Source organism: Acanthopagrus latus, chromosome 22, assembly GCF_904848185.1.
Source record: "Acanthopagrus latus isolate v.2019 chromosome 22, fAcaLat1.1, whole genome shotgun sequence".
Classification (NCBI taxonomy): Eukaryota; Metazoa; Chordata; class Actinopteri; order Spariformes; family Sparidae; genus Acanthopagrus; species Acanthopagrus latus.
The window spans coordinates 12,963,819-12,988,650 of record NC_051060.1 but is presented as its reverse complement, the minus strand read 5'-3'; the positions used below and the strand labels follow the sequence as shown (position 1 = coordinate 12,988,650).

The following is a 24,832-nucleotide window of genomic DNA, read 5'->3' as shown; positions in this document are numbered from 1 at the left end:
GATCATGACTACGTTAAAGTGCAGAAATGTGCTAATTTTCCCCTTCTGACCACCACAGCCACAGGTGCCCTGTCAGACTACATGTTCAATAAATGCCCAGAAACACAAAAATTAACCAGTACATCCTGAAATTCATGCTACCTGGCTGCAGTGTTGTGTGTTAACAAGATCGGATGTCTCCTGCTACACTACAACACTTAAATTGAGATCAAAAACTACTTGAACTGACATGGATGATAAGTGGTCGGGAAAAAAGGGAAATTTTACAGATCCTGAATATCTAAACTGACTTTTTGCAGAAATAATTTTGTGAATAAAAATAAGAATGGTGTAGATTTTCTAGATTTTCAATCTAATGGCATCAACACTGCTGACAGTAAGAGACTTGACAAACTGATCAAGAGGTAACAACGCCTCAGCGATTTGAACGGCGCAGAAGGGGGATCGGACTGAACTGTATCTGGCAACCACACTCGGCTGTCACGTGACAGAGCTCATAACGCAGGGTGCATCTGGAAGTTGTCGCCATCATATCTGGCTAAATGTGAACCTAGCTCTCAAGTCAGTCAGCCGCTGTGTTCGAGGATATAAAGTCACTGACATCATTAACCTCTGTGCGTCTCTGCTGTCGAGCTTCTCCTGAGCTGCTGTGATGCTGTTCACCAGTAAACGCGTCCGGGACTGTTGAAATATTGTGTCGTTCACTCACATTAGCTAGCAGCGGCTAGTTTTTCAGCGTAGCCCACATTAGCAGAGTCTTGAGAAGCAGCAAGGGGCGGTGGGCTGCTACGACTGTCGCTAGCTAGCGACCGAGCAGCTACTTAGCTAGCTGGTAGTTTAAATACACCGAGAGACAGGTGACGCTACTGTGAATAAAGACACGCCCGTGAACGAGAGCACAAGCTAACCGGCAGTTTTCCGCTGCAGTCTCCGGTTCTTAAGTTACTAACGGACTGTAGCCAAGGAGCTAGCGGCGTCACGGAGCTAGCTGGTGAAGCGAGAAGATTTATAGTTTATAAAGCTAGCCAAACAAACCGGGATTGCTCTGCGACGGAGGGAGGCTGTTAAACTGGAGCTGGCATCGTCACAGTTCCTGTCTTTAACACGTATGTCCAACCATATCTACTACTTCTGCTCATGTGTTGTACGATTTATCATGGCCTTTGTTGTTAGGTGCAAAATCAGCTAACTTCTTTTGCAAAGTCGCTATACTGCAGCTCTGTTAGCAGGCGATATCTGTCAAACTCATACCATTCAAGCTAGCTTTCAGATGTGACGCAATTGCATTTTATTTTGTTTTTCACTTCAAGCCGGTGTTCTTGACAATGGTGCTGATATTGTGTCTCTGTCTCACAGCAGGCTGTTGGGCCTGACAACTAGGAATATGTCTGAGGGAGAAAGCAAACAGGCCCCTGACACTGTCCAGGATGGAAAGTCTGAATCCATGGCAGCTGCATCCACAGGTCAAGGAGTGTCATCCGTGTCTCCTCCTGTGTCCATGGTGACCCAGCCTCCAGCTACTGCTGCCACAGAGGACGAGGAGGAGGAGAGCGAGGATGAGTCAGAGATACTGGAGGAGAGTCCATGTGGACGCTGGCAGAAACGCAGAGAAGAGGTGGGGGATGTGTCAGCAGAGGAGCGGAGTTCATCTCTAACTAAAGTAAACAACGTCTGATGCATTGTTTTGGTGTCTGCCTGCAGGTAAATCAGCGAAACGTCCCTGGGATCGATAATGCCTACTTGGCCATGGACACTGAGGAAGGAGTGGAGGTGGTGTGGAATGAGGTCATGTTCTCAGAGAGGAAGAATTTCAAACTACAGGAGGTGGGTGCAGTTAGTTGTGTCTCAAGCTGTTATGAATGAAACAGATTGTTCAGCAAGAGGACAGCATTTGCGCTTGCATGGAATAAAATACCCCGATGAGGTTGTAAAGATTTACTGTTTTGTGTTGGGTGATCTTACTAACAATGTAGAAGCGCTAAGCTCCTTAGGCGACTTGTTGCAAAGTACATGCTGTACCTGAGTCGTTAGAGAGACTGTTTTCTGTAATTTGGAGGGGTAAGCCGACCAAAAGAACTTGTATTTAAAGCTCTCATGTGCTTAGTCATTTTGGTATTTAGCTTGATTTTTATTGCATCATAATTAAGTGATCTGTTTAGACTTTCAAATGTGCTTAAGGTAACTTTTACATGATCAGCAAACAGTCCCATTTCAACTAAGGGCTCCCTGATGAGGACTTGATGCCCAAACGTGTCGGAGATTATGACCATGCTTTGAAATTTGAATAGACTAAAAGAAAGTGCCTTGAAGTTTTCATGTGATTTTTTTTTTTTTTTCACCCCAATTTAAGTCTGATGTCTGATTATATGACCGACGTGAACAAACAATCCCATCAGCAAAAAGATTGGCCTTTTCTGGAAAGTTATTGTAGTTATTTTTAATCTATGATGGGTCAAATTCTGACTTCTTAAAATGCATTTTTTTATGGCGAGCACTGAGGTTGAATTCAGGAGTAAACATGTCTGTAGAAGGTATAGAGGGGTAATACGTTTTTTTTAGAGCATGAAAAATTGATCAGACTTATTTTTTGGTAATTTTCAGTTTTTCTTCTGTCCAGCACATTGTGTGTAACATTTTTGGATGTGTGCGCATTTATAAACTATTTGTATGAATTGAGGAGTTTCACAGCATGAAGAAACAAGCTGTTCTGTCTAATGTAATGGTTATGGCACTAAAACAAAGTTTACTTTGTTCCTCTCTGTCCTCAGGAGCTGTCTCCTAGCTGCTCTAATGTGCACAGAAATAAAAAAAAATCTAGTTTTCTCAGACTGTTGAAGCTTCAAATATTTTAATGGATCCACATTCAGAGCTGTGGGATTTATAAGAGAGCCTGTTGGACCTGATGGTTTAGAGATGACTAGACCTTTCAAAAGTATTAAGGTGTTTAAGACATGATGAACACATGTAGGCTGAATTGTTAACTTTTGTTTAACGTATTTGCAATTAAAAGTAAATCCAACTTGAATTTGACAATGAGTGAAAAGTGAAATATTTTACATTCTGAGTACAGTTTAAAATGTGTGACATTATGTATTAATGTTATTAATTAATTAATCAATTTTATTGTTTCCACAGGAAAAAGTCAAAGCAGTTTTTGACAATTTGATCCAGCTGGAGCATCTGAACATTGTGAAGTTCCACAAGTACTGGGCTGATGTTAAAGAGAACAGAGCAAGGGTAGGAGATCATCTCTAAAGTCCCCTTCTTTATTAAATCATCAGAATCAGATTGCCTTTGTTGTCATTGTAAGCTCAGCGTACAATGAAAGTGCAGCTCTGTTTGTTGCAAAAGCAAAAAAACAGGATATAGAAGAAAACATATAAACAGTGCTGAGTCACAAGGTTTTAATGGGGATCTGTTTACATTTCCTTTCTGTCTGCAGGTCATTTTCATCACAGAATACATGTCATCAGGAAGTCTCAAACAGTTTTTGAAAAAGACAAAGAAAAACCACAAGACCATGAATGAAAAGGTGCGACAGCTCTGCCATAACTGATCAGAATGTAAAGAAAAAGCATTTTATAATTGCAAGTTCTATTTTCGATAACCTCTCTTTGGTTTGACAGGCCTGGAAGCGCTGGTGCATACAAATACTGTCTGCTCTCAGGTCAGTATAGCAAAAACTTTAAGTGTTAAAGAATAAATTGTGGTGTGGCCAATATATGTATTACATCTTTAAAAGATCAGCTATCTTACGAAGGTCTGCTTCTTGAAAGTGGCTTTTTAAATGCTATAATTCACCAAGGAACAAAAAAGTGGGATGTTATTTATTTGTCTTTACCTTGTTGACTTCTCTGCAGCTACCTACACTCCTGTGAACCTCCCATCATCCATGGCAACCTGACCTGTGACACCATCTTCATCCAGCACAATGGCCTCATCAAGATTGGCTCAGGTACACCCCTTTCAAACCCACCAACATCCACTGACATCTGGCTTTTTTGAATGGGTACACTCGGCATATAGTACTCCCACATCACACTTGTCACAGGTGTTCATCACAAATTCTTGCCTCCATGGTATGTGATGAAGTTAAGGATGCTGGCTTGTGTTTTAGTCCATCTGTCTCTCTTCTGTCTCTTTGATGGTGTTCAATCCACTGAGTTTGAAAGAGAGACTGAAGAATAAGATATTTAAAATTTACAGCATGATCAGTATGTTCGACTCTCAACAGAGAGGAGAAACAAGTGAGATGTCGTGTTTATAAGCAACTTCTGTCATCAGCTCTGAAAAATTCAAATGAAGACTTAAATAACATCTTCTGGAGGTTGTCTGATGAGGTATATGATCTACTTTCTACTGTTTGTAAAAGTTATAAAATTAATTAATTTCAAGTGGGAGAGGTGGTTCAGAAAATGAGATCAGGCCAGTCCCTCTTCAGCTTAACTTATCGTTATGTTAATATTTTATTTATTATTAAGGCTTTTCTCTCACTATTTCAGTTGCTCCAGACACGATCAATAACCATGTGAAAACCTGTCGGGAAGAGCAGAAGAGCCTTCACTTCTTTGCCCCAGAATACGGAGGTAAGAACCTCTCATTTGTCTCAGATGCTGTTGTGTTGTGCTGAAGTGTTTGTGTGATATTGATCAGCTTATTTCTCTTTCAGCTGTTGCCAGCGTCACCACAGCCGTGGATATCTATTCCTTTGGAATGTGCGCCTTAGAGGTGAGGGGAGACCTTGTTCTGCTCTGAGCTGTTAGTCGCATACCGATGAGAGTAATCGCTCTTCTTTTGTTTATGGGAAATATGCAGGTTTGTTTATGGACTTGTGGTCCACATATCAGTGCATTCTTAACAGAAAATTTAATCCAGCTTTAAACATTTTTTGTGTTATTTTTTGCTTTAAATATTGGTGTTGGATTGCTTATCACTTATCACTAAATACTTTCAGAAATAGAAATCAGGATGTTGGTTCTCTCTCCATATTTTGCAAGAAAAAGCTAATGTGAAAATACAGTTTCTAATGTTTCAGTCCTCTGTGTAAAGGTCATGATTAGGTTCGTCTTCAGAATGTGTTGTGTAACAGGAAAATGGCTACTGATGAATTGTATTTGCGTTTATGAATCACATCTGATCAACACCCTTCTTAACCCTGTTAACATCCAAGCTGGCCCAGTGGATGGTCACCTTGGTACTTTGCTCTCTTGTACCTTTTGTGTCTTTGTTAATTTGTTCAGTTCTCTATGACCCCTCTCTGGTCACATTCACCAGAGAGGAACTTTTAAACATCGAGCACTCCTCTGCTGGAATTTTTTCACTGGTTTTCATTGAACTGGACATTTTTGTGGCGATGCACTAGCTCGCTATGGGATTTGCTGAAGAACGGGGGAGTGAGCAGGAGCGTTCGTCGAGCTGAGGCAGTGGGTATTACGCACTAAGCCCCCATCAATACACCTGGGGAATGTCGGCTCCCTGGCAAATAAGATGGATAAACTGTTGCTTCTTCTCAACTCAAAAAAACTCAGACTTTTGCAGATCCGACGCCCTATGTTTCGATCAAATCTGGCTCAGCGAACGTACCCCGGACAGCTCCCTACAGCTGCCGTGATTCCAGCTTTCCTCAGGAGACATCATGGAGCTCTCGGAGAAAGACGAGGGAACGCGTAGCCCACTTCTACATTAACGAAAGTTGGCGTACAGATGTCAGAGTGTTGAAGAAGTGTGCAGCCCTCATTTAGAGACTCATTCCATAAACTGTAAACCTTTATGTTCTCCGAGGGAGTTACCCTCATTTGCTCTGGTTGGTGTATACATCCCACCTCCAGCCAACAATCGGCTAACCAGATGTCACCCACGGAATTACAGACAGCAGTGTCACACCAGGGACTTGAACACATTGGACCATTGCTATCTCTCTCGTCCCCATGCAGCCTCAGGACTCTCTGATCAATGTCTGCTCCATCTCATCCTGACCTGCAGGCAGAAATTAAAAACTTTTAAGCCTGTGGTGAGGATAGTCAGAAAATGGACCGATGAATCAAAGCTGGAATTACAGGCCACCCACAACCCACAACTATCAGATGACCGGAACACCTTCTACCCCAGGTTTGAAAGGAACTCATTTCACCCCTCTCCCACTTACCTGCTGGCCCTCTGTTGTGGTCACAACCATCCGGAGCTGAGCCTGCTCAGGACAGCGGATTTCAGGAGAATCTGTACGCCAAAACAACCAGACACGGACGTGGTTTCTTCCCTCAGGCTGTCAGCCTGATTAACACTTACAGTCACAAGTGTCCGAAAAAAGACTGTACAATAAATACTGCCACTGTTTTGATGTAAATACTGTTTTTAAATGTAAATACTGTGGAAATTTTGAACTCCTTTAAATTGCACATTTTTTTCTTGTACATATTAGTCGCAATGTTTCAATTATTAGTTTTTTTTTAGATTTAATGTTTAAAAGCTATTCCTCGTACATTCTGAGCAAAATTTCGGAATCAAATCCTTGTATGTGTATGCATACATGGCCAATAAAGCTGATTGTCATTCTTTGTCTAATCACTTCCTCAGATGGCTGTGTTGGAAATCCAGAGTAATGGGGATTCGTCTTACGTGTCCCAAGAAGCCATAAACAGTGCCATTCAGTCCCTTGAGGACACACTGCAACGGGTGAGAGAGGGAGAGACAAGCATTTAAAGCTAGAATGTCTGTTTTGGAAGAGAAATCAATAACCTTAACTTTTTCTTGCTTTCCTTTTTTTTTTTTTTTTTTTCAGGAGTTTATCCAGAAGTGTCTGGAGGTGGACCCCAGTAAGCGACCCACAGCGAAGGAGCTGTTGTTTCACCAGGCCTTGTTTGAGGTGCCCTTACTCAAGCTGCTGGCTGCACACTGCATTGTCGGCCACCAGCGTAAGTCTAAATAAATATTTGCACTCGTTGTCAGTATCAATACGAGCAGTCAGTATCTGCAGCTTAAAGATGTAACAGTAATTATTAGAGGTGAGAATATTCCTTGTGTTTAAGAGAAGACATTGATCAACCTGGTGACAGAAGAGCTTGCAGCCTGTGTTGTTTGTTGATATTTTGGTCTCGACTGGCCAGTAAAGCTGTAATGGCAACTCAAAGCGTTGCTCTGTTGCATTGACTTGTGGATGAAGATTAGGCTAACTTGGCATATGTTCAGAGTTACCACAGAGGTAGGCAGATATCATCAGCGAGTGATTTTAAAAAGGTATTTTTAAAGCAGACAATTGGCCACATTTCAGATTTTATTAAAAGCACCATCTGGTCGAGACAAAAGCTGTGTGTAAAATCAGCTTCACAACAATTTCACACTGACCACGTGAGCCGGTTTCATCTGAAGCTAACGTCTGTTTAAGTTTAAGCCTGTTTTTGTTCAAGCCTGCTATGTTGTTACATTCATGCACGCTGGGCATGCATTCGCCATCCAAGATTAGTTACGAGTGAAACACAAACTAAACTTAAAAATGAAAGGTTACAAACATAGCTCGGTAAAGGAAAGTGTGAAACAGGAGGAGAATATTTTGAGTAGCCTTGTTGAAACTGAAGTTGATTGGTGATACTTTGAATGTACTTTATTAAGACGGTCAAATTGGCCGTTTTTCATATGCCATCGACTAATGACTTTTATTTGCATATGATTAAATTGAAAAGAAAAAAAAAACAGCAGTCCCAAAGCAACACAGTCCCAATAAAACATGGTCAAGTACTCTGATTTGATTGGCATCTTTTCTGTTTACTTGTAGATATGATTCCAGAAAATGCTTTAGAAGAGATGACGAAGAACATGGACCCTAATTTGGTGATTGTTGAGACCAAGAATGGAGTTCAGATGAAGTAAGTGTATCACAGAACTACACAACACTGATGTAAAGAGATACTTGGATGAAAAACCTCTTGAAGGAGCAAAGTCTGTAACATGTTGTTTTTGGGGAATTTGGTTCCTCATAATATTCTGATTTTATTTCTGATCCTTGATGTTACATTACAGCTTTTTTATTTATTTATTTATGTATTTTTTTTTTAACAAAGCTGAACTTACATTCTCAATGGAAATTAAATAAAAAGTTGCTCAGTTTGCTGTTTAACTGTGTTGAAGATGTAGTCACGGTCTTGTCCTGAGTATTCAGCACAACTAACAAGTCTTCATTTTGCTTCAGACTCTCTCAGTTTCCTGCCCTTGAGCTGGACAAGTTCCTGGAAGATGTAAGGTAAGAAAATAAATATGCTACAGCTGGAAGCAAGAAGATATCATTTTAATTTGCCCGTAGTTTAAATATTCTAGTTTTAACGCCTGGACCTGCTGGTAAAGTAACACAACGATTGCTCACCATCTACTGAAACTGGAGCCAAAAATTGAAACTTGTTCTGTAAGAGGAGAAGTAGGTCATGGTATGTACATAATAAATCATCTGAAGTTGTTCTGAGGTTGTGCCTTTCCCCTTTATGTTCCAGGAATGGGATCTATCCTCTGACTGCGTTTGGGATGCCATGTCCACAACAGCCTCAGCAGGAGACGGTGAAGTCGCCCATAGTGCCCCCCTCAGTGAAAACCCCGACCCCTGAACCTGCAGAGTTGGAGACCAGGAAGGTAAGAACTGACATGTAGGAGCACAGCAAAGTGAGATCTGTGTCTCATAATATTTACAAATAAACAAATAAACCACCACTATATTAATTATCCAAAACGTGGTAGGGAACAGCTGGAGAAGATAAAGTAGTTGACAAATTTTGAAATATTGAAAGTACATTTTCAGGTTCCCATTGTTTGCGTGAAAACAAGTTGTAGCATAGTCAATCTGCAGAATAAAACCCGCTGTATGCAGGTTGTCCTGTAGGTGATAAATTATTTGCTAATGACTTCATCCGCATGTTTCACTTCATCCTTTCCTGATCTTAGTTTGCATGTTGATGTGTCCCTCTGGTGCTTCTCAGGTCCTTCAGATGCAGTGCAATATTGAGCCTGTTGATGAGGGCACCAAACATCATGTAAGTAATGTTTCTTCCTCTTAAGTATGTCATGTCATGTGTCAAAGTGCTTTATGTGAACTTGCAAAGTCAGTTCCTTCCTTTAAACCTCTCGTCCAAATGTGCTGTTGTAGGAAGGCTTTTTAAAAAGTAAATGTGTTGTTGGTCTGATCCTTGTTGTATCACTTTTGTTTTACATGCATTTATTATGAAGTTGTTTTTATTTTTTGTGTCTGCTGTTTTTATCTTCTTTTAAGCACTGTGTAACTATGTTTTGAAACGTGCTGCACATATAGAGTTAATTATTATAATGTGCTGCTAGACTTGTGAAATGACTTGTTTTATTCTGCTTTCAGCTGACCCTGCTGTTGAAACTTGAGGACAAGTTGAACAGGCACTTAAGCTGTGATTTATTACCAAGTATGTACCTTTATTTAATTTAAAGATACCGGAATGGTTGTTCCATGTATTTTTTATTTTACTCAGTGTATTTCTCAGGGACTGTGCATGGTAATGAACTGATCATGGAGAGAGTGATAGCCGTCACTCAAACAGAGGCTCTTCTGGGGTATTGAGGAGCTGCAAGAGTTTGTTTATGGTCTAACTGTAACCTGTACTGTACTTTACAACTTCTCTGCAAAACTTTCCTCTCTGCTCGACCACTCGCACCATACGCACTATTCTGTTTCTTAAAGGAGCAGTGCTGCTTTTATAACCCCTATTGGAGGATGATGTATGACTCCCAGATTCTACGATACTAATACATCAGTATTCCATATTAGCGACAGCTTAAATGTAGTTACTTGTAGCACAAAATTAAGTTATTGTCAAGAAATATGTGGTGACTTGTTTGGTTCATCATACACTGCCAGGAAAGGACTCTTACATAAAGGAGTGTTTTTTGTAAAACATTCTGTCATCAATTAATACCACATCACCCCTAAGCTTATGGATTTAATTTATGTGCATTCTGGTAGAACATCCAGATCATGCAATGTGGGAAGCTGTTATTACAATCCGTAAAACAAACTAATTACTTTAAAGGCACATTATTTGGTGGTAGTTATTACGGAAATTATGCAATTGCTGCAAGTATTCTGACTGCCTTTGTGTTTTTGTTCAGATGAGAGCGTGCAGGAGCTGGCTGTGGAGCTCGTTCAGCTGGGATTCATCAGTGAGGTACGTGGAGTTAATCATCATGACCCTGCTGACCTGAACACTTTTCCACCGGCACTTCTGATAGCAGCAAATCAAACCAAGCAGCGGCAGTTTGCATTTCCATTACCCATGCCGACCCCCCTCTCTACCCCCCCAAAGGCATTTTTATTGTACTTTATCTCCAGTTTTCCTGTGTGTACTTGCAGATATCTGCCGTATTGAACTGTTTCATCGCCCACTTTAAGTTTCCAGCATTTACTGATAGCGCCGCTACATAGTACGAACTTTGAAATAACAAATTAATGGAGGCCTTTTATTTTAAACAATGTATTGGAAAATAAATGTGTTTGACACCAAATTAATGGACATTTGTTAGTGGGGTTTTTTTCTGCTGTGACCAACACATAACTGAAGCACATCTACATTTTAAGACACACTTTCAAGCAGGTCGCAGGTTGTAATGGAAATGCTCTTTGTTGCGGTGCTGAGCCGATGTGCTGAGTCAAACCAAGTAGAGCCAAACCAGCAGATGTAATTGAAAATGCCATTAGCTTGAGGATAAAACAGCCCCAAAGAAAATATTTAATCTTGTGCTTTTTCTCCATTTCAGGGCGATCAGCCACGACTTGCATCCGTTCTTGAAGAGGCCTTCTCAAAGTTCTACAGCCGGAATGGTTCTCTCAATCCGGTGACTGTTTCCTCGTAGCAGGGGACTCGCTCGGCCTTCTCTCAGCACCTCCTCTTCCTCTACAACAGGACTAGCTTTTTGCTCCATCTCTGAGTTGCAGGAAAGCTTTGCGAGGACGGAGGAGGAAGCCTTGGTCTGGTTGCAGATCCTGCAGCCTGTTCTTGTATCTTCTGGTGGGAAAAGCTACCACTAAGTGGTCATTGCTTTCTTTTTTTTTTTTTTTTTGTCTGTTCTCCCACCCAATACAGCCATCTGCTTCTCTTTTAAAAGAGGAAATCCTAGTTGCAACTTAAAGGAAAATACAGTGTTTTCACTTTTTGGCTTATTTAAAGATCAAGCCACATTAAACTGGATAACAGCAGTATCTTCCTTAAGTCAGTATTAAAACTGTATTTTAAATATTTTTACTTAAAACTGTCAAATAGTTGTCTGTATGAAAAAAATCTTTGTCCCGCATACTGAATTGTATGTATTATGGTGTTGTAAGGTTAAGTCTGGTCCTTTTATTCTCTCGAGCAGCAAGCGAGGCATCTTCCTACCTTGTATCAATTTTTCGAAGACTCTCCAACGCATCAAGCAACCGATGCAACGTCACTTTCACTTCAGAATTCTGTAGCTGTAAAATGTATTCATCAAACATGCAGCTGCAACACAATCTAAAGAGCTGCAGCTAAAATATTGAAAAGCAAACTATTTATTTGTGTATCTTCTCTTAAGTGTGTACTATGATTCATTTGCAGCACTAAGGTTGGCAGTTGTTTGAATGTATGCTTTTAGTTGCTTTCTTTACATCAAGCTGTTATTTTTTTATGGAAAAAAAGGGGGGTGTCGTCTCTCAACTGTGGTCCAATTACTTCTGTTGTACAAGTAGCCCATAGCAGCACTTATTGAGTAGAGCGAGGTCAATGAAAAGTCATCTTTAGGGGGCATTTTATGCTGGAGAGGTTGTTGAGTTTAACGTTGAAGAAAATGATGCATGTGTTGCGCTTGCTTCTGGAGTTTGTTAAAGACGATGGTGAAAGATTAAAGTTTTGGCAGCTGAGAAGTCTCAACATTACAATTTTGCGGCAACTTTGAACCATTTCTTAATGGTCTTGTAAAACCTGCCCTCCCACCTAAACAGTCAGTCACTGGCTCAGACCACTCTTCTATGTAAATGTTTGGGGATCTCTCTGCTAGTTTGCACTGCTGTACACTTTTATATTCTGTTTGAAATGTCCTGTAGCCTCTGACTCCTTCACAACAACAGGAGGGACTTAGATGATTTGGAAATGACGTCATTAAAAACTTAGTCTTGTCTGATCTATGCTGTGACTACCTTCTGACAGGGTCTGTAGATACTGCGAGATACAAGTGGGTCTGCCTGGCATGCTTGTAACCATCTTGTACACTGTATGCTGGACACTGCAACGCATTTACCCTCTTTTTTCACTTCCTGAAATAAAAATTTACACTATCAGCACTTGAGGACTTTGTTTGGTGTGTTGTAATGTGTTTGTCAAGCGTTCATGACTGCTGTATGAGAGGTTTTTTTTTTTTTTCCCCCAACAATACACAAAACCTTACAATAAGATTTGGACTGAAATATTTGCCTTCATGTTTGAGGATTTATGCTTTCATATGGTCATTCCCAACCTGGGGGGGTCAGGACCTTCTACAGCAGACGTACTCCTGGTGTGAATGCAGCCTTATCCTAACCTTATCCTGACAGTTTGATCATTTTGTTAGTAGGTTAATTATGTCACATGACTTTCTCTTGCGATACAAATATTGATACACTGGCGCCAAAAAACTGTCACAGTAAATGTTTTAACTTGAGCTTGAAAAGTAAGTGAGAGTAAAAAGGAGTTCCACTGGCTGTGTTCTTGGCCCACTTGACTTCAGTTTCTTATGCTGAATATATGACTGACCCTAATAAATGTTTGGAGTAGGTTTTCACCTGTGTGCTGATGAAATATTTGTGTCTGTTGGAACAATTTCCTCAGTTTCCTTGCTTTACAGTTTGAAAATGACAGTTAATCTGACAAGTAAACACCTTTTATTTGGTTGCTCTGGGGTCATGAACAAAAAAGGTTCTAACCCAGGATTATCTGATGTAGGAAATGTCGTTTGAAAGCCTTTATACTAAAGACATTTCTCCCTTCCAGGGTCGAAATGTGTAGTTTTATCTTTAAAGGTGCAATACGAAAGAATTTTCATTAAAAATGTCAGAAAATTAACTAGAATTTTGAACAGAATGTGAGTAACAGTTGTGGTGGAGTATATCTACTGAAGCGAGCATGCTAATCGGTTAGCCCCAAACCACCTCGCTCTAAACCTGCTGTGCTAGATGTGTAAACTCCAACTGTCTCCTGGGTCTCTGACCTCTCAGTCTGGACTACTAGCTGCACAGCTAACTGAGCAAACTGGAAGTTATGGTTAGCAGCAGTTAGCTTTTTTAGCTTTTTTAAATCTGGCAAGTCGTCAACTCTTACATATTGCAGCTTTAAGATTAGAACATCAAATTAAATATACTTTAAATAAAATGAAAAAAACAGAGGAGACAAAATTCAATTGTTTAAATTATTTATACAAAAAACCCCATCCTGGTGTATCAGGAGTGTGACCTCTACCCTCGGAGCATCACTGTTTGAATTAATTATTTGTTCAAAATTTTAAGAAACTGTAGCCCTTGTACAAGTATATTCATGTACATACTGAAATGTCACAATGTGTGCTCAAATAACAGTTGAATTAAACACATTTCATGCTGACAAACACATTGCCGTACAAAATTACAGCAGTATAATAAAAGTACAGCAAGACTAAAAAATATTTTTGATATAAAACACCCTAGAAACACACTCTAAATAAAAAGCTACCAAAATGGCGACATCCAGTTCATGAGTGTTTTTCAGCTGCGTGGGTATTTTCAATTCTGTACATAGTGAATTTTAAAAAACAAACAAACAAAAACTACAAAAACCGTACATAGCACTTCAATTCAAACACATTACTCTTCACATTAAATTTGTGTTTTACTTCCCAGCTTGAAAGTAATGTATATAGGCACAGTAATTAAATTCATGAACCATGTTTGGTCAACACCATTCCTTGTTAAACACAACTCCACTCCACAAGGCAGCCGTTCAGCTCAGCTCACTTTCTCTCTTTTCCAGGAGTTTGTCATTGTGGAGCCGAGAGCTGCCAAACATCAAAATGTAGCTGTCAGTCGAAACACAGACAGGTAACCGCAGCTCGTTTACTGCATCTCCTCAATTTTTATCAGGCAAATAAACATCACTGCAGATTGTTCTTAAGAAACTCAGATTTCAGCATAAAAAAACAACACCTGTAAAAAAGTGAAATGTCTGGAACTCTTAAGGGTCTCATTCCAAAATACTGTGTATTTTAAATTTTAAAAAGTAATTCGTTGACTTTCTTCTGAATTTCGGCAAAATTCATATCATCCAAATCCACTATTTACAGGCACAGACAATTTTGTTGAATACTTGATGCATGAATGTGGTAATGTTGTTGCTTAATAATAATTATTGTACTGTAAATTATTTTTTGTTTACAGAATATTATTGGAGTTAATATTCGTATCTAATCAAATTATGGTTCATTTCATTTGAGAAATGAAAAGAAGGCCCTCAGACGTAACTACTGCAGGTACTGTAGGGCTCAGAGATAATTCCATATTGTAGTTTTTCATCTCTAGGCATTAATTATGCTTCACAGTTCTCACATCAAAACGTTTTACCGAAATCTACAGCATCAAATCTTAAATGCTAATATTTAAATGAGCCTTTTCCACAGAGGATATTTGGACGTGTCAATAGTAAAATGATGATGGCTGGATTCAGTTTAGCTGCCTCAGTCTCAGGGTCCTGGTATTGTGCATGCAGACTCATTGTCACACTGTCATGGCTCAGCTGGACACGAGTCGAAATGCACGGCTGCAACTAATGTTTATTTTCATTCTCAATTAATCAATTTGTTTTTTGGTCTATGAAATGGTAAGAGACTTGGATCAGTGTTTCTCAAAGCCTGAGACATCTGCCTCAAATATTTTCTTTTGCCACAACCAAAAGATATTTAATTTATATAATAGAGGAGTAAAGAAACCACAAAGATTCAAATTGATTAAACATTTATAAAATAGTTGGCATTTACTTTAATAGTTGACAACTAATCGAATCGTTGCAGATCTTTATGTTTTTATATGTAATTTGACTCAATAATACTTTTAATAAAGACATAAATAATATTGAGTTGGTAATTTTACTTAATTGCAAGGAAATACACTGGACTACTCAAGCCCTGAGGGGCAAGAGAAAATCTTTTATGTCTGGTGAAGTTGAAGCTAAATTTTTTACTCTCCTGTGTTAAGTTTTGCCAGGAGACTATCCTTAAGGTCCTTCATTTATTTTTCCACCTGCGAAGAAAAAAAAAAAGTTTGGGGAGAAATTTTTTCTTTCATGCTTGAAACTGAGTGAGAGGGTTGAGGATAATTTTATTTTGTAAGGCAAATTTTTTTTTTTACAGTATATGTTTTTGTAATATGCATTCTGACCACAAGAGGCTGACATGCACCACTGCCCCATGCCTGACACACTCTCTTTTGTCCCGCCAGTTTATCTTTTATTCTATATTCTTGTTTTTTTTTTAAAAAAAAGAAACATTCTCCTTGAAAGAAAAAGAAAAACCACTCAGTTTCATACACAAAGAAAAGAATTTCTCCCGAAAGAATTAAAGTAATTAAATATTTTTTTATCCATACATTTTTTTAAAGTCTATCTGTATGATAGTATGATTCATCTACCTGGACATTTTGAACTGGTGGATTAGTAAAGAAATTACACATATTTCATTGTTTTATCGCTTGAAACCAGGTTTTCATTTAGACAAATGTAAAGCTCCTGAATAAAAAGGAAATATTGTGCTTTTCTCTGTTGCATCCTAAATATGGTTTATGCCGTTAGGATGACTTCTATCTTAACGTAAAAACTGCAGCTACAGCAGCGCTGCATGTCAGGTATCTTATTTTGGAGTGAAACTCTTGAATGATGAGTGATGAATCAGTAAATATATATAGTAATGTCAAGTTAGCACCGTAAGTGCGGCAAAAGGCATTCGATTTGTGGAGGATCATTCTGGTTCCATTCATTGCTGGAAGTAGATGACTTCATGGTGTCATTTAGCTCTGTAATAAAATCCACTAGCCAAAGGGGGCTAACGGGGCGCGGCGAAGAGGTCTGAGGATCTAAAAAAAAGGCGACGACATCCTTTATTTCTTCAGACACTGGTACATCAGTGCTCGTGGATTCAGCATGTAGCGCTCAGAGTTGAGTAGCTTGTTGAGATACTGTGGCATCGGAGGCCGAGGCGCCACGTAGGATACACCAGGACTGACGGCCATCACCTCCGCGATCTTCTGCTTCATCTCCCTTATCTCCCGGTCCTGCTTCATCACTTTATCTGTCAGACAGACAAAAGCACTATGAGAGGGTGGATACAGCGGGCTGTAGCGATACAGACTATTTCAAAGGGGCTCTGTTACAATTTGTAGCATTTTACATACATTAACCACTTTTGTGCTGGCCATATGTGAATGGATTCTAACGTGACGTGAAAGAGTAGACCTTCCTCGTCTCCAATTGTGAAAGTTATTGTGTGAGGAAAAACCTTGTTAGTTGTTATGTTAAGGGGAGCATAGTAAAATTGTGAAACACTGTCTATGTCAAATCCTTAAAAATGTGGGCCTTCTTAGAAATTCAGCATATGTTAGACATTAAGTTATTTCAATCACTGTATAAAAAAAATTGTGTTTGTTTGTCCCAGTGATGTATTTGACTACAAAGACTGCCAAGTTCAACATATATTTCTAAGCCTAAAGACAAAGGAAAGTGGAGCCACAATATAGCCTGTTTTATGGCCACTCAGTGTTGTTCATGGATGCAAAAACTCATCACTTGTTGGTTCACGCTCTACATCTTGTCAAAATAATACACAATCACGCGCCGTAACTATTCTACTGGAGACAGTACGTTGTAAATGAAAGAAATTGCAATGCACAAAGAAAAAGAGTCAGAACCTTGAGCGATTTCCAGCTGTCTGCGGGCGTCTCCCAGTGCAGAGAACAGGTCGAGTTTGATGCGAGTCTCTGCACTCAGGTTGTACTCCAGATGTTGAGCTTTCTCCTGCATGGCTGACAGAGTGGACAGCAGCATGTCCGTCTCTTTTTCCACACAGCGGTACTTTCCCAAATCCTGAGTCCAAAGAACACATTTAAACAGTTAAGTGCGAAGTTCAGTGCGATGGACACCTGAGGGAGTCGGTGCTTTGGTTTCCGAAGTACTTTTACCTTTTTTAGCGTTTAATAGTCAGCAGTGTGTCTTTGTTTAGGTTTCGTTCACTTCGGGAACCAATGCGCCACAGAGACAACAACCACCACACACTGATGATGAAGCGGCCAGCCATTCAAAAAACATGAAAGCCGCACATTATTCCAGAGACGCGCCGAGGGATGATTCTTTCTGTGTTCACTTTGAACAGTTTCTCACATTTTGAGGGAGGTGACTTGTTCTCTTTTATTAAAGCTGTGCAATGTTTTTATGAAAGACCTGGCTTCTGTTCGAGCATGCTTCGTGGAGAGAATGTCACTAAAATGAAATACCACACAGTACAACACCCATACGATACGACTACATACTGACACGATGACAAAGTGCAACATGTTGACAGCAGGCCAAAATAAAATTTTAAAAAATAACAGATGTTCCTGATTAAGATGATTCATTTTTCCAATAATTTTACAAACAGAGAACTAAAGACATTAAAAAACAAAAACTCAAACAGCAAAAAGAGTACATGACAACCAAGTAACCCACCACTTGAGACTCACAAACACTTAAACTCAGGTTCATTCCCAAATAGTGTAAAGAACAGATACCTCAACATCACTCTCTAGATCTACCACACGACTCTCTTTCACTTGATACTCCAGCTGTAGTTGTTTGTACTCTGTCTCTAGATCTTTAACTCTTTTCCTTAACATTTGGGTTTCACAGTGTTCCTGCCTGGTGTAGGAAATGAAGAAAACATCAGTTTTGAGCTGTTACAGAGGGCTTTCATAGGATATGAAGAACCAGTTCACACAGAAAGAAACATGACATTTTTTACATTTGTCCTACATTTGTTTCTTTATATTCCACATAGCTAATGATACAATGCAAGAAAATATGTGAATCCGTTAAAAATTCCTGTGCATATAAAAGGAATAGTTCAATATTTTATGAGATACTCTCATTCACTTAAAGAAAAGACCGATACCACTGTCATATCTGTATTTTCAGGTGCAGTTAGCTTAGCACAAACACTGGAAACAGAGGGGAACAGCTAGCATGGCTCTGTAAAAAGAAAACCATATCCACCCATTTACACCTCCAAAGCTCACTGATTAACTTTCATTTTGTGTTGCTTTGTTTTAAAGCACACAAAATCAAAAGTGTACTAACAAAAATCTGTCATTTTGTCCTGGACTGTTTCGTGGCCATTCACAGTGATTTAAATATATAATTTAATAAATATACGAAATACTCCCACACATATCCCCTAGGCAAACGCTAGAGATGCCAGGATTAATCAAGTAGTTGTCAAGAATTTAATTAATCACCCATCATTTTGACAAGAGATTAATAGGTTTGAGTGAGTCCAAATTCTTTGATTCCTTTTTTTCACAAACTTCTGACACTGATAAAAGAAAATTATTGATTAATCAACAAGGAAGATATCATTAGTTAAAGCTCAAGGAAACACAAATGGTGTTTTGTTGTATACCACGTAGGCAGAGGTGGGAAAAGTACACACATTCAACAGAAGTACAGATACTGTAAACTTCTAAAAGTAGAAGTACTGATTTAACTTGGAGTACAGAAGTAAAAAGTTTCCCGCATAAGGACATTTCTACCTGCCATTTCCATGCAAAGCAAACTGAGCCTCACTTTCATACTAGTATAATTCAGAGACTATTAAACTTAGAGTTAGTAGGATTTGTCCCAGAAAGCTGATTCCCAGGACATTTTGGGATGGTAAAGCTTCCCGAGCGCAGCAAAAAAAATTTAGATAAAAGAAAATTCAGGTAGAGGGCTGCTTGGTCTCTGCAGATAAACACCCTGAAACGCCTTTTCTCCCCATCTCAGTCAAGGACGTTACAGTTAAACCTGGATACAGTGTTGGACATGGAGCCCAATTCATTCCTATGAAAGCTGTCCCTTCCCTCGAATTCCCAGCTATTAAATGACCTGGATCTTTCATGTTGTGCGGCTAATGGAGCGTGTGCATCGACTTGCGCTGAACGAGCCGTCTAACTTCCAGTTTACCGCCCGCCTAACTTGATAAGAGATTAAAAATCTAATCTTGAGGCTATTCTAGACTTTCCAAAATTTATTGGACCAAATGGATCAAATTCTGACAGTGAAACAAATCCTTTTGCAGGTTTTGACGTTGACATTTTAATAAATGGATCCATCCTTACATCGTTACAGCTGCTTTCACAATGTAAGCTTATGGCAAGAATTCAGGCATCATGTGAGGATTATACAGTTTGGCCTTTACAAAAGTTGGCTTCAATGCCTGGCACTCTTCCTGGGGGTTTGATTCTCTGTCTGTTTCTGTCTTGTTACGTCTGCCAAGCATGATATTGTAATGTTGGGAAGACACAGTGCAATAGTGCAAAAATAATCAATAATTTCCCTCAAATGCATTAAAACTAAATAACAAGTTTTGAAAATGTACAGAGTAGAAAGTACAGATATTTGTGTTTGTGTGTACAGAGGAAAAGTTGAAAAAAAATTGTCCAAAAAATGAATACAGATACATTAAAAAAGTATATCAAGGAAGTATCTGTAGTACGTTACTTCCCACTGCTACAGGTATGCAGCTTTTCTGACCATCAGAGAGACCTGCTAGCCCTTTTCAGTTTTTATGTGAAGTTAAGCTAAGAAGCTGCTGGCCCCAGATTTTGACTGAACACAGACAGGACAGTGGTATCGATCTCAACCAAACTCTCAAACTAATAATCATAATTCATTTTTTTTCAAATGTTTGGGATACGCTCACGACAGAGATAATTATAATCAGTAGCAAACACCTGCAGATCCAGCTTTAGCTTCCTGGCAGAAATGATTTTACCTGTTTGTTAGGCTCCGTGCTGTGCTGGCTGCTTCCTCCAGTTTCTGGGCCTGAAGCTCTGCCAACTGCCTCTCAGCAGAGAGTCTGGCCTCCGTCTCTGCTCTGGTCTTCTTCTCCAGCATCGCACTGCTCTGTTTGTCCCTTTGCTTGGTTTTAGTTAGACACAAAATCCTGAAGGAAAAGCATTAAACTCACTTCAAGTGATGGCAAAAAATGACGCTGTAAAAAAGTGGGTCAGTGCCTCAAAAAACAGACGGAACATGTTTTAGTTGTCACTGGGGAGCACCTTGCTTTAAAAAAAAAAAAAAGTGGAGCATGTCTTATCAAAACTATGCATAACATGTTCATCTCAAACAAGATTAAACGCCTCTGGCTGGTGGATGTGGATTTGATGTGGAAATGTGTTCAGATGGTTCATCTGTGACTGGAAGGACTGACAAGATGTGCTTTGAGTACTAATCTGCTTTTCCAGATAAAATCCTGGGGTCACATTATTACTAATAAGTGAAGCGCAACTCACACAACTAAAAAATGAACATAGTAAAATAATGCCTCGTATTCCTGTTTGAGAATATGACCTAAATCTTCAAAGACCATGTCTCTGTAAAGTCTTTCATTGATGTAAACTGCATATTAGCTGAAGCGGTAACAACTGATTGTTTGAACAATTAGTCATTAAACAAACAAAAATGAATAGCAGCAGTTTTAATAATGGATTAGTCATCTATGTGTTGCTGGAAATTCACACATTCCAACTTCTAAAATGGGAATTCTTGCTGGTATTAGTCTTATATCACAGTAAATAGAGAAAATGTTGGGGTTTGGGTTTGGCAATTTAACAATCTCACCTTGGATTTATTTGATTCATAATTTAATGACAAGGAAAATAATCTACAAAATGGGCAACAATAAAAACAATTATTAGAGTGTAACAGTCTGGGCTCTGAAGAAGAAAAATGATAATCTGTTCCTTTTTCTTGATACAGTATCGATATTTTGCAGACCTGAGACATGTTTTACAGTCTTCCTTTTTGAGTGTAAATCAATAGCTGTTTTACATGTCAGCTTTTCACATCTTAATTGTCCCTTTGTCTCCCTCTACTTTTCACAGACACACACACTCACACGAAATAATTAAGTTATCATTAGAAAACTCCAATTCAGGCTCATCACACAGGGTCAGATTGTGTTAGAGTAGCCCACAAACTATTTGAGTGAGATATTAAAATCAAATACTCTCATGAATTTAAGATCTAATGCTGTGAAAGATTCAGTTCAAGTACTTATCACTCATTTATGGTTGAGAATTATAGATGAGAATTGTGATACACAATCCCTCGACATGAAATACAACTTCATATGATATTAATTATGGCCCAGCTTAAAAAGAGATCCATCAGATCTTTTGAGAATTGAAACATTTGCTGACAAAGGAGTGGTTTTACTTTCACAGACAACTTTTATATTTATAGACTTATGCAATATATAAAACAGCCCACAGAGGGAGCCAAAGACACAATCTCTGCAGTGGTTCTGGCGGGTGACTCACTTGCTCTGGAGCAACATGTTGGACTGTCTGAGCAGGGAAACCTCTGGTCTCAGGCTCCTCTCGCTGTTGGTCAAGTTGCAGATGTGACTCCGCAGCTCCTGCTCTCCCTGGCGGCTTGACTGCAGCTCGCCCTTCAGCCGCCTCAGCTCCTGCTCCAGCCTGAAAATTATAGCAAAAGACAAATAATTAGCTCTGGTTTCATCTTTACGTGCTCTACTTTCAAGCTGAGCTGGGGCGATCGGCAGTGCCATACTTGGTCATCTGTTCAGCGTGGTAATTCTGAGCTGCTGTGGCACTCTTGTCTGTTACATCCCGGTTTGGGCTGACTGTCTTTGAGCTGGATCTCTGTTTCTTCTCAGTCCTCCCTGCAGGCGGTGAAGGAGTGTTCGTGCTGCCTCTGCGGGCTTTTGGCGAGGAGTTTTTAGCTGTCCGTGTGGCTTTGCCTCCTTGCTCATCTTGAGGTAGAGTTTCCGGGGTCATAGAGGATTCTGGTCCTCCCGCCCCACAGTGGAGCAGATCTCTGGACTCACCAGGTTTGGATGATGGTCGCCGGTTCGATTCAGCTGACCTCACCTCGTGGGTTCCTTTCTCCGTTACTCTGTCCTCGCTGCGGATCTGGAGACAGTCCGCAGTGTGTCCCTCATCGTGGGCCACTACAGCACCATTCTGACACTGATACTGAGTTGACTCAGGCTTTATCTTCCATTTTGAGCCTGTGAGTACAGACAGAAAAAAAGGACATCCATCAGCAACTATCATTGCTCTGGAAGGCTCTTAATTCTGTACCTGGCATATAAATAGAGTGAACATATTATTTACAGTTTTTCAGAGAGCTGCAACAATTAATTCTTGTTTATGCTCTTTATGTAAAAAATGTATACAGTTTCAATCTATATAACCATCACTGAATAAATTGTGTCCTCTGAGAAATATTTGCTGCCATCTGAGTTCTGTCACCATTTTCGCTTGGATGAAAAATAAGGGAGGTTATTGAATTGCGTGAGAAAAGCTTCAATTAGATTGTTTAGATCATCTGCAAGATTTCACTGATGCATCAAGTGTATAATGATCTTCTGCATTTATAATCGATGTTCTTAACACCCAGTTTCTGGCAAATCTTTCCCATTGTTCATTTGGAATAAACAGCAGAGCACTGAATGGTTACTTTGAGTGATGATCACACAAACACAAGAGCAGCGCCTGCAGAAACTCAACCCTCTGATCTCATGGATCAAACAAACTTAAATTAGAATCATCCTGCAGATTGTGAAAAATGGCAGAAACAAGTGTGTATAAATGGAAGTGGTGCAGAAGACTCACTGCTGCTGCCATCTGTGCCGGTCTTGGGGTAAACCTGCAGGCCTGGAGGGAGCGAGTGCTGCAGGAGGTGCATGTGGAAGTCGTTCTCACTCTGCACTGCTTTCTGTATGCGCAACTTAAAGATGTTGGTGAAGTAGCAGGTGGCATAAAACCCCAGGTACACTACAGGATATCCAATGCTGAATGAGAATACAAAGGGGAAAAGACACAGTTAGAATATGTGATACAAACTCATCCTGGCTAACAGATTTCTATTATCAATCATTGTGTTATCTATTTATTTTCATAGGGATGCATTATATGGATATTATTCAGCCAATACAGATGACCGATAATTACCCCTTTCTCATGGCCGATACCAATAAGATAAAAGATAATTACACATTTTTGTATTTTAAAAGAGGTTTCTACACTGTAGTTTATGCAAACCTGAATGTAAGACAGGCCAAGACGTGATGAGGTGCGTGCAGTCATCTTGTACATTTATAAAGGGTGCTGCGGTTACACTCCACGAAGCGTGGGTTGCTACTCAGCTCATCTTTAACATGCACTGACAATGCTTTTAATTTCGGAGGGAAAAAGCTACCTAAATATAGGCTTGTTAACCTTTTTGCCAGAAGAGTGTTTTAGATTTGTCTCTTTTTTGATGATTTGCTGTGTACAGACCCTTGGAATACTTGCAGAACATTTACCGCCTTCTGCACTTCTTCTGTGTGTTTATCAGCAGATTATAATCCAATTGCCAAAGTAAACACAGTCACCTACTTTACCAGAGTGTGTAGTTGCATTGCTTGTTAAGCAAAATGAAATAAAAAGCGATTTGGTCCCATATCATCGTCTCTAATTATCAGCTATAATTTCACTGATATAAATACATAGCCAATAATGTAGTTCACAATATCCCAATACATGTTGTGCATCCAGACATTTTTACTCCTTTCATTTTATACTTGTCATCAGCTAGTAGAACAAAAGTGAACTGACTACAGGAAACTATGATGAAAAACATCAAGTCCACTTCATTATATCACACAGTAGATAAAGTTTAATTCTAAAGCGCAATTAATTTTATGTCTGACATCACCATTCTTGAAATTCTTCAAAGGTCTTAATTTGTTGCAGTCTAGCACCCTGACTGCCGCACAACCTCTTGTCTGTTTTCTTTTTTGTCCTATGCTGCCACTGCCTGTATGCACTATTTGTACAGAGTCAATAAAAAGAATTGCGAAAGAAAGAAAGGTCTTAAGTTGTGTTAAATCGATGTACCAGTGTGCAGCAAAAAGATGAGACAGGTTGGCATGAGAGGTTTTGAGGTCTTTGAGTCGCAGCGATGCCTCCGTGTACACGAGCAAAATCCACAGGGATACCGTTGATATGCAGATGCCTTTTTCTGAGGAAAGAAAGAAAGAATACTTTAACGTTTGTGATGCTACTTCCGCTTACACCACACATTTTAAAAGTATAAGTTTACACAAAAATGAAAAAAACAGTTGATATCTTCACACTCTCACAGCAAAGGACAGTCAGGTGAAGTTTGTAGTCCACAAAACATTTCTGGAGCATCATAGCAAAATGATGTTGCAGCATTTTTAACAACTGAAGCAGATGGGAAACTTGTTTTAAAACTAAAAAAGGCTCCATACAGCTTGTCCGACATTAAAAAGCTGTTGTTTAAACTCTCTTTTAAGCCAAAACCTTCAGTATGGTTGCTGAGCAAACAGTATTAGTCTGAAATGGGTGCATGGGCTCAACTGTGCAACAAGCGTTTAAATCAATATAATAAACAAATATGTTCTAAATCAATTTTGGGATTTCTGGACTTCTGAGGACTTGGATGATGCCAAACATGCTGTATTGAGACATTTTATGTGCTTCAGTTTTTTAGGAGAAGGCTGTTCTGCTGTGAACCCCCAGAAATGTTTTGTGCAGTACGAGACTCAACCCGACTTT

General features: G+C 39.5%; 2 protein-coding genes across 5 annotated transcripts in view; one reads left to right on the top strand and one right to left on the bottom strand.

The window, feature by feature from the left end:
* The first annotated feature begins 472 nt into the window (after nucleotides 1-472).
* Nucleotides 473-12,303, top strand: nrbp1 (nuclear receptor binding protein 1). Of its 3 annotated transcripts, none has more exons than XM_037086546.1 (18): nucleotides 473-1,106; nucleotides 1,360-1,615; nucleotides 1,702-1,824; nucleotides 3,136-3,237; nucleotides 3,443-3,532; nucleotides 3,627-3,667; nucleotides 3,861-3,955; nucleotides 4,503-4,586; nucleotides 4,670-4,728; nucleotides 6,574-6,672; nucleotides 6,779-6,911; nucleotides 7,769-7,859; nucleotides 8,183-8,233; nucleotides 8,478-8,613; nucleotides 8,958-9,011; nucleotides 9,347-9,410; nucleotides 10,114-10,169; nucleotides 10,759-10,854. In XM_037086546.1, the coding sequence occupies exons 2-18, from the start codon at nucleotides 1,385-1,387 to the stop codon at nucleotides 10,852-10,854; spliced, it is 1,605 nt and encodes a 534-aa protein (XP_036942441.1). In that variant the 5' UTR covers nucleotides 473-1,106; nucleotides 1,360-1,384. The 3 variants fall into 3 exon arrangements, with proteins under 3 accessions (XP_036942441.1, XP_036942439.1, XP_036942440.1); XM_037086544.1 differs by having other exon boundaries at nucleotides 476-1,106; nucleotides 1,357-1,615; XM_037086545.1 differs by lacking the exon at nucleotides 473-1,106 and having other exon boundaries at nucleotides 1,385-1,615; nucleotides 10,759-12,303.
* Nucleotides 12,304-13,384: 1,081 nt separating this feature from the next.
* The window catches only part of si:dkey-12h9.6 (macoilin), a 60,107-nt gene continuing 48,659 nt past the window's right edge, over nucleotides 13,385-24,832 (bottom strand). For both annotated transcript variants that reach the window (XM_037085486.1, XM_037085487.1), the window contains exons 4-11: nucleotides 24,149-24,272; nucleotides 22,883-23,061; nucleotides 21,816-22,275; nucleotides 21,563-21,721; nucleotides 20,014-20,184; nucleotides 17,774-17,900; nucleotides 16,916-17,090; nucleotides 13,385-16,299 (exon numbers count right to left, since the gene is read on the bottom strand). In XM_037085486.1, coding sequence (XP_036941381.1) covers nucleotides 16,109-16,299; nucleotides 16,916-17,090; nucleotides 17,774-17,900; nucleotides 20,014-20,184; nucleotides 21,563-21,721; nucleotides 21,816-22,275; nucleotides 22,883-23,061; nucleotides 24,149-24,272 — 1,586 coding nt within the window. In that variant the 3' untranslated portion in view covers nucleotides 13,385-16,108. The remainder of the gene's footprint in view (nucleotides 16,300-16,915; nucleotides 17,091-17,773; nucleotides 17,901-20,013; nucleotides 20,185-21,562; nucleotides 21,722-21,815; nucleotides 22,276-22,882; nucleotides 23,062-24,148; nucleotides 24,273-24,832) is intronic.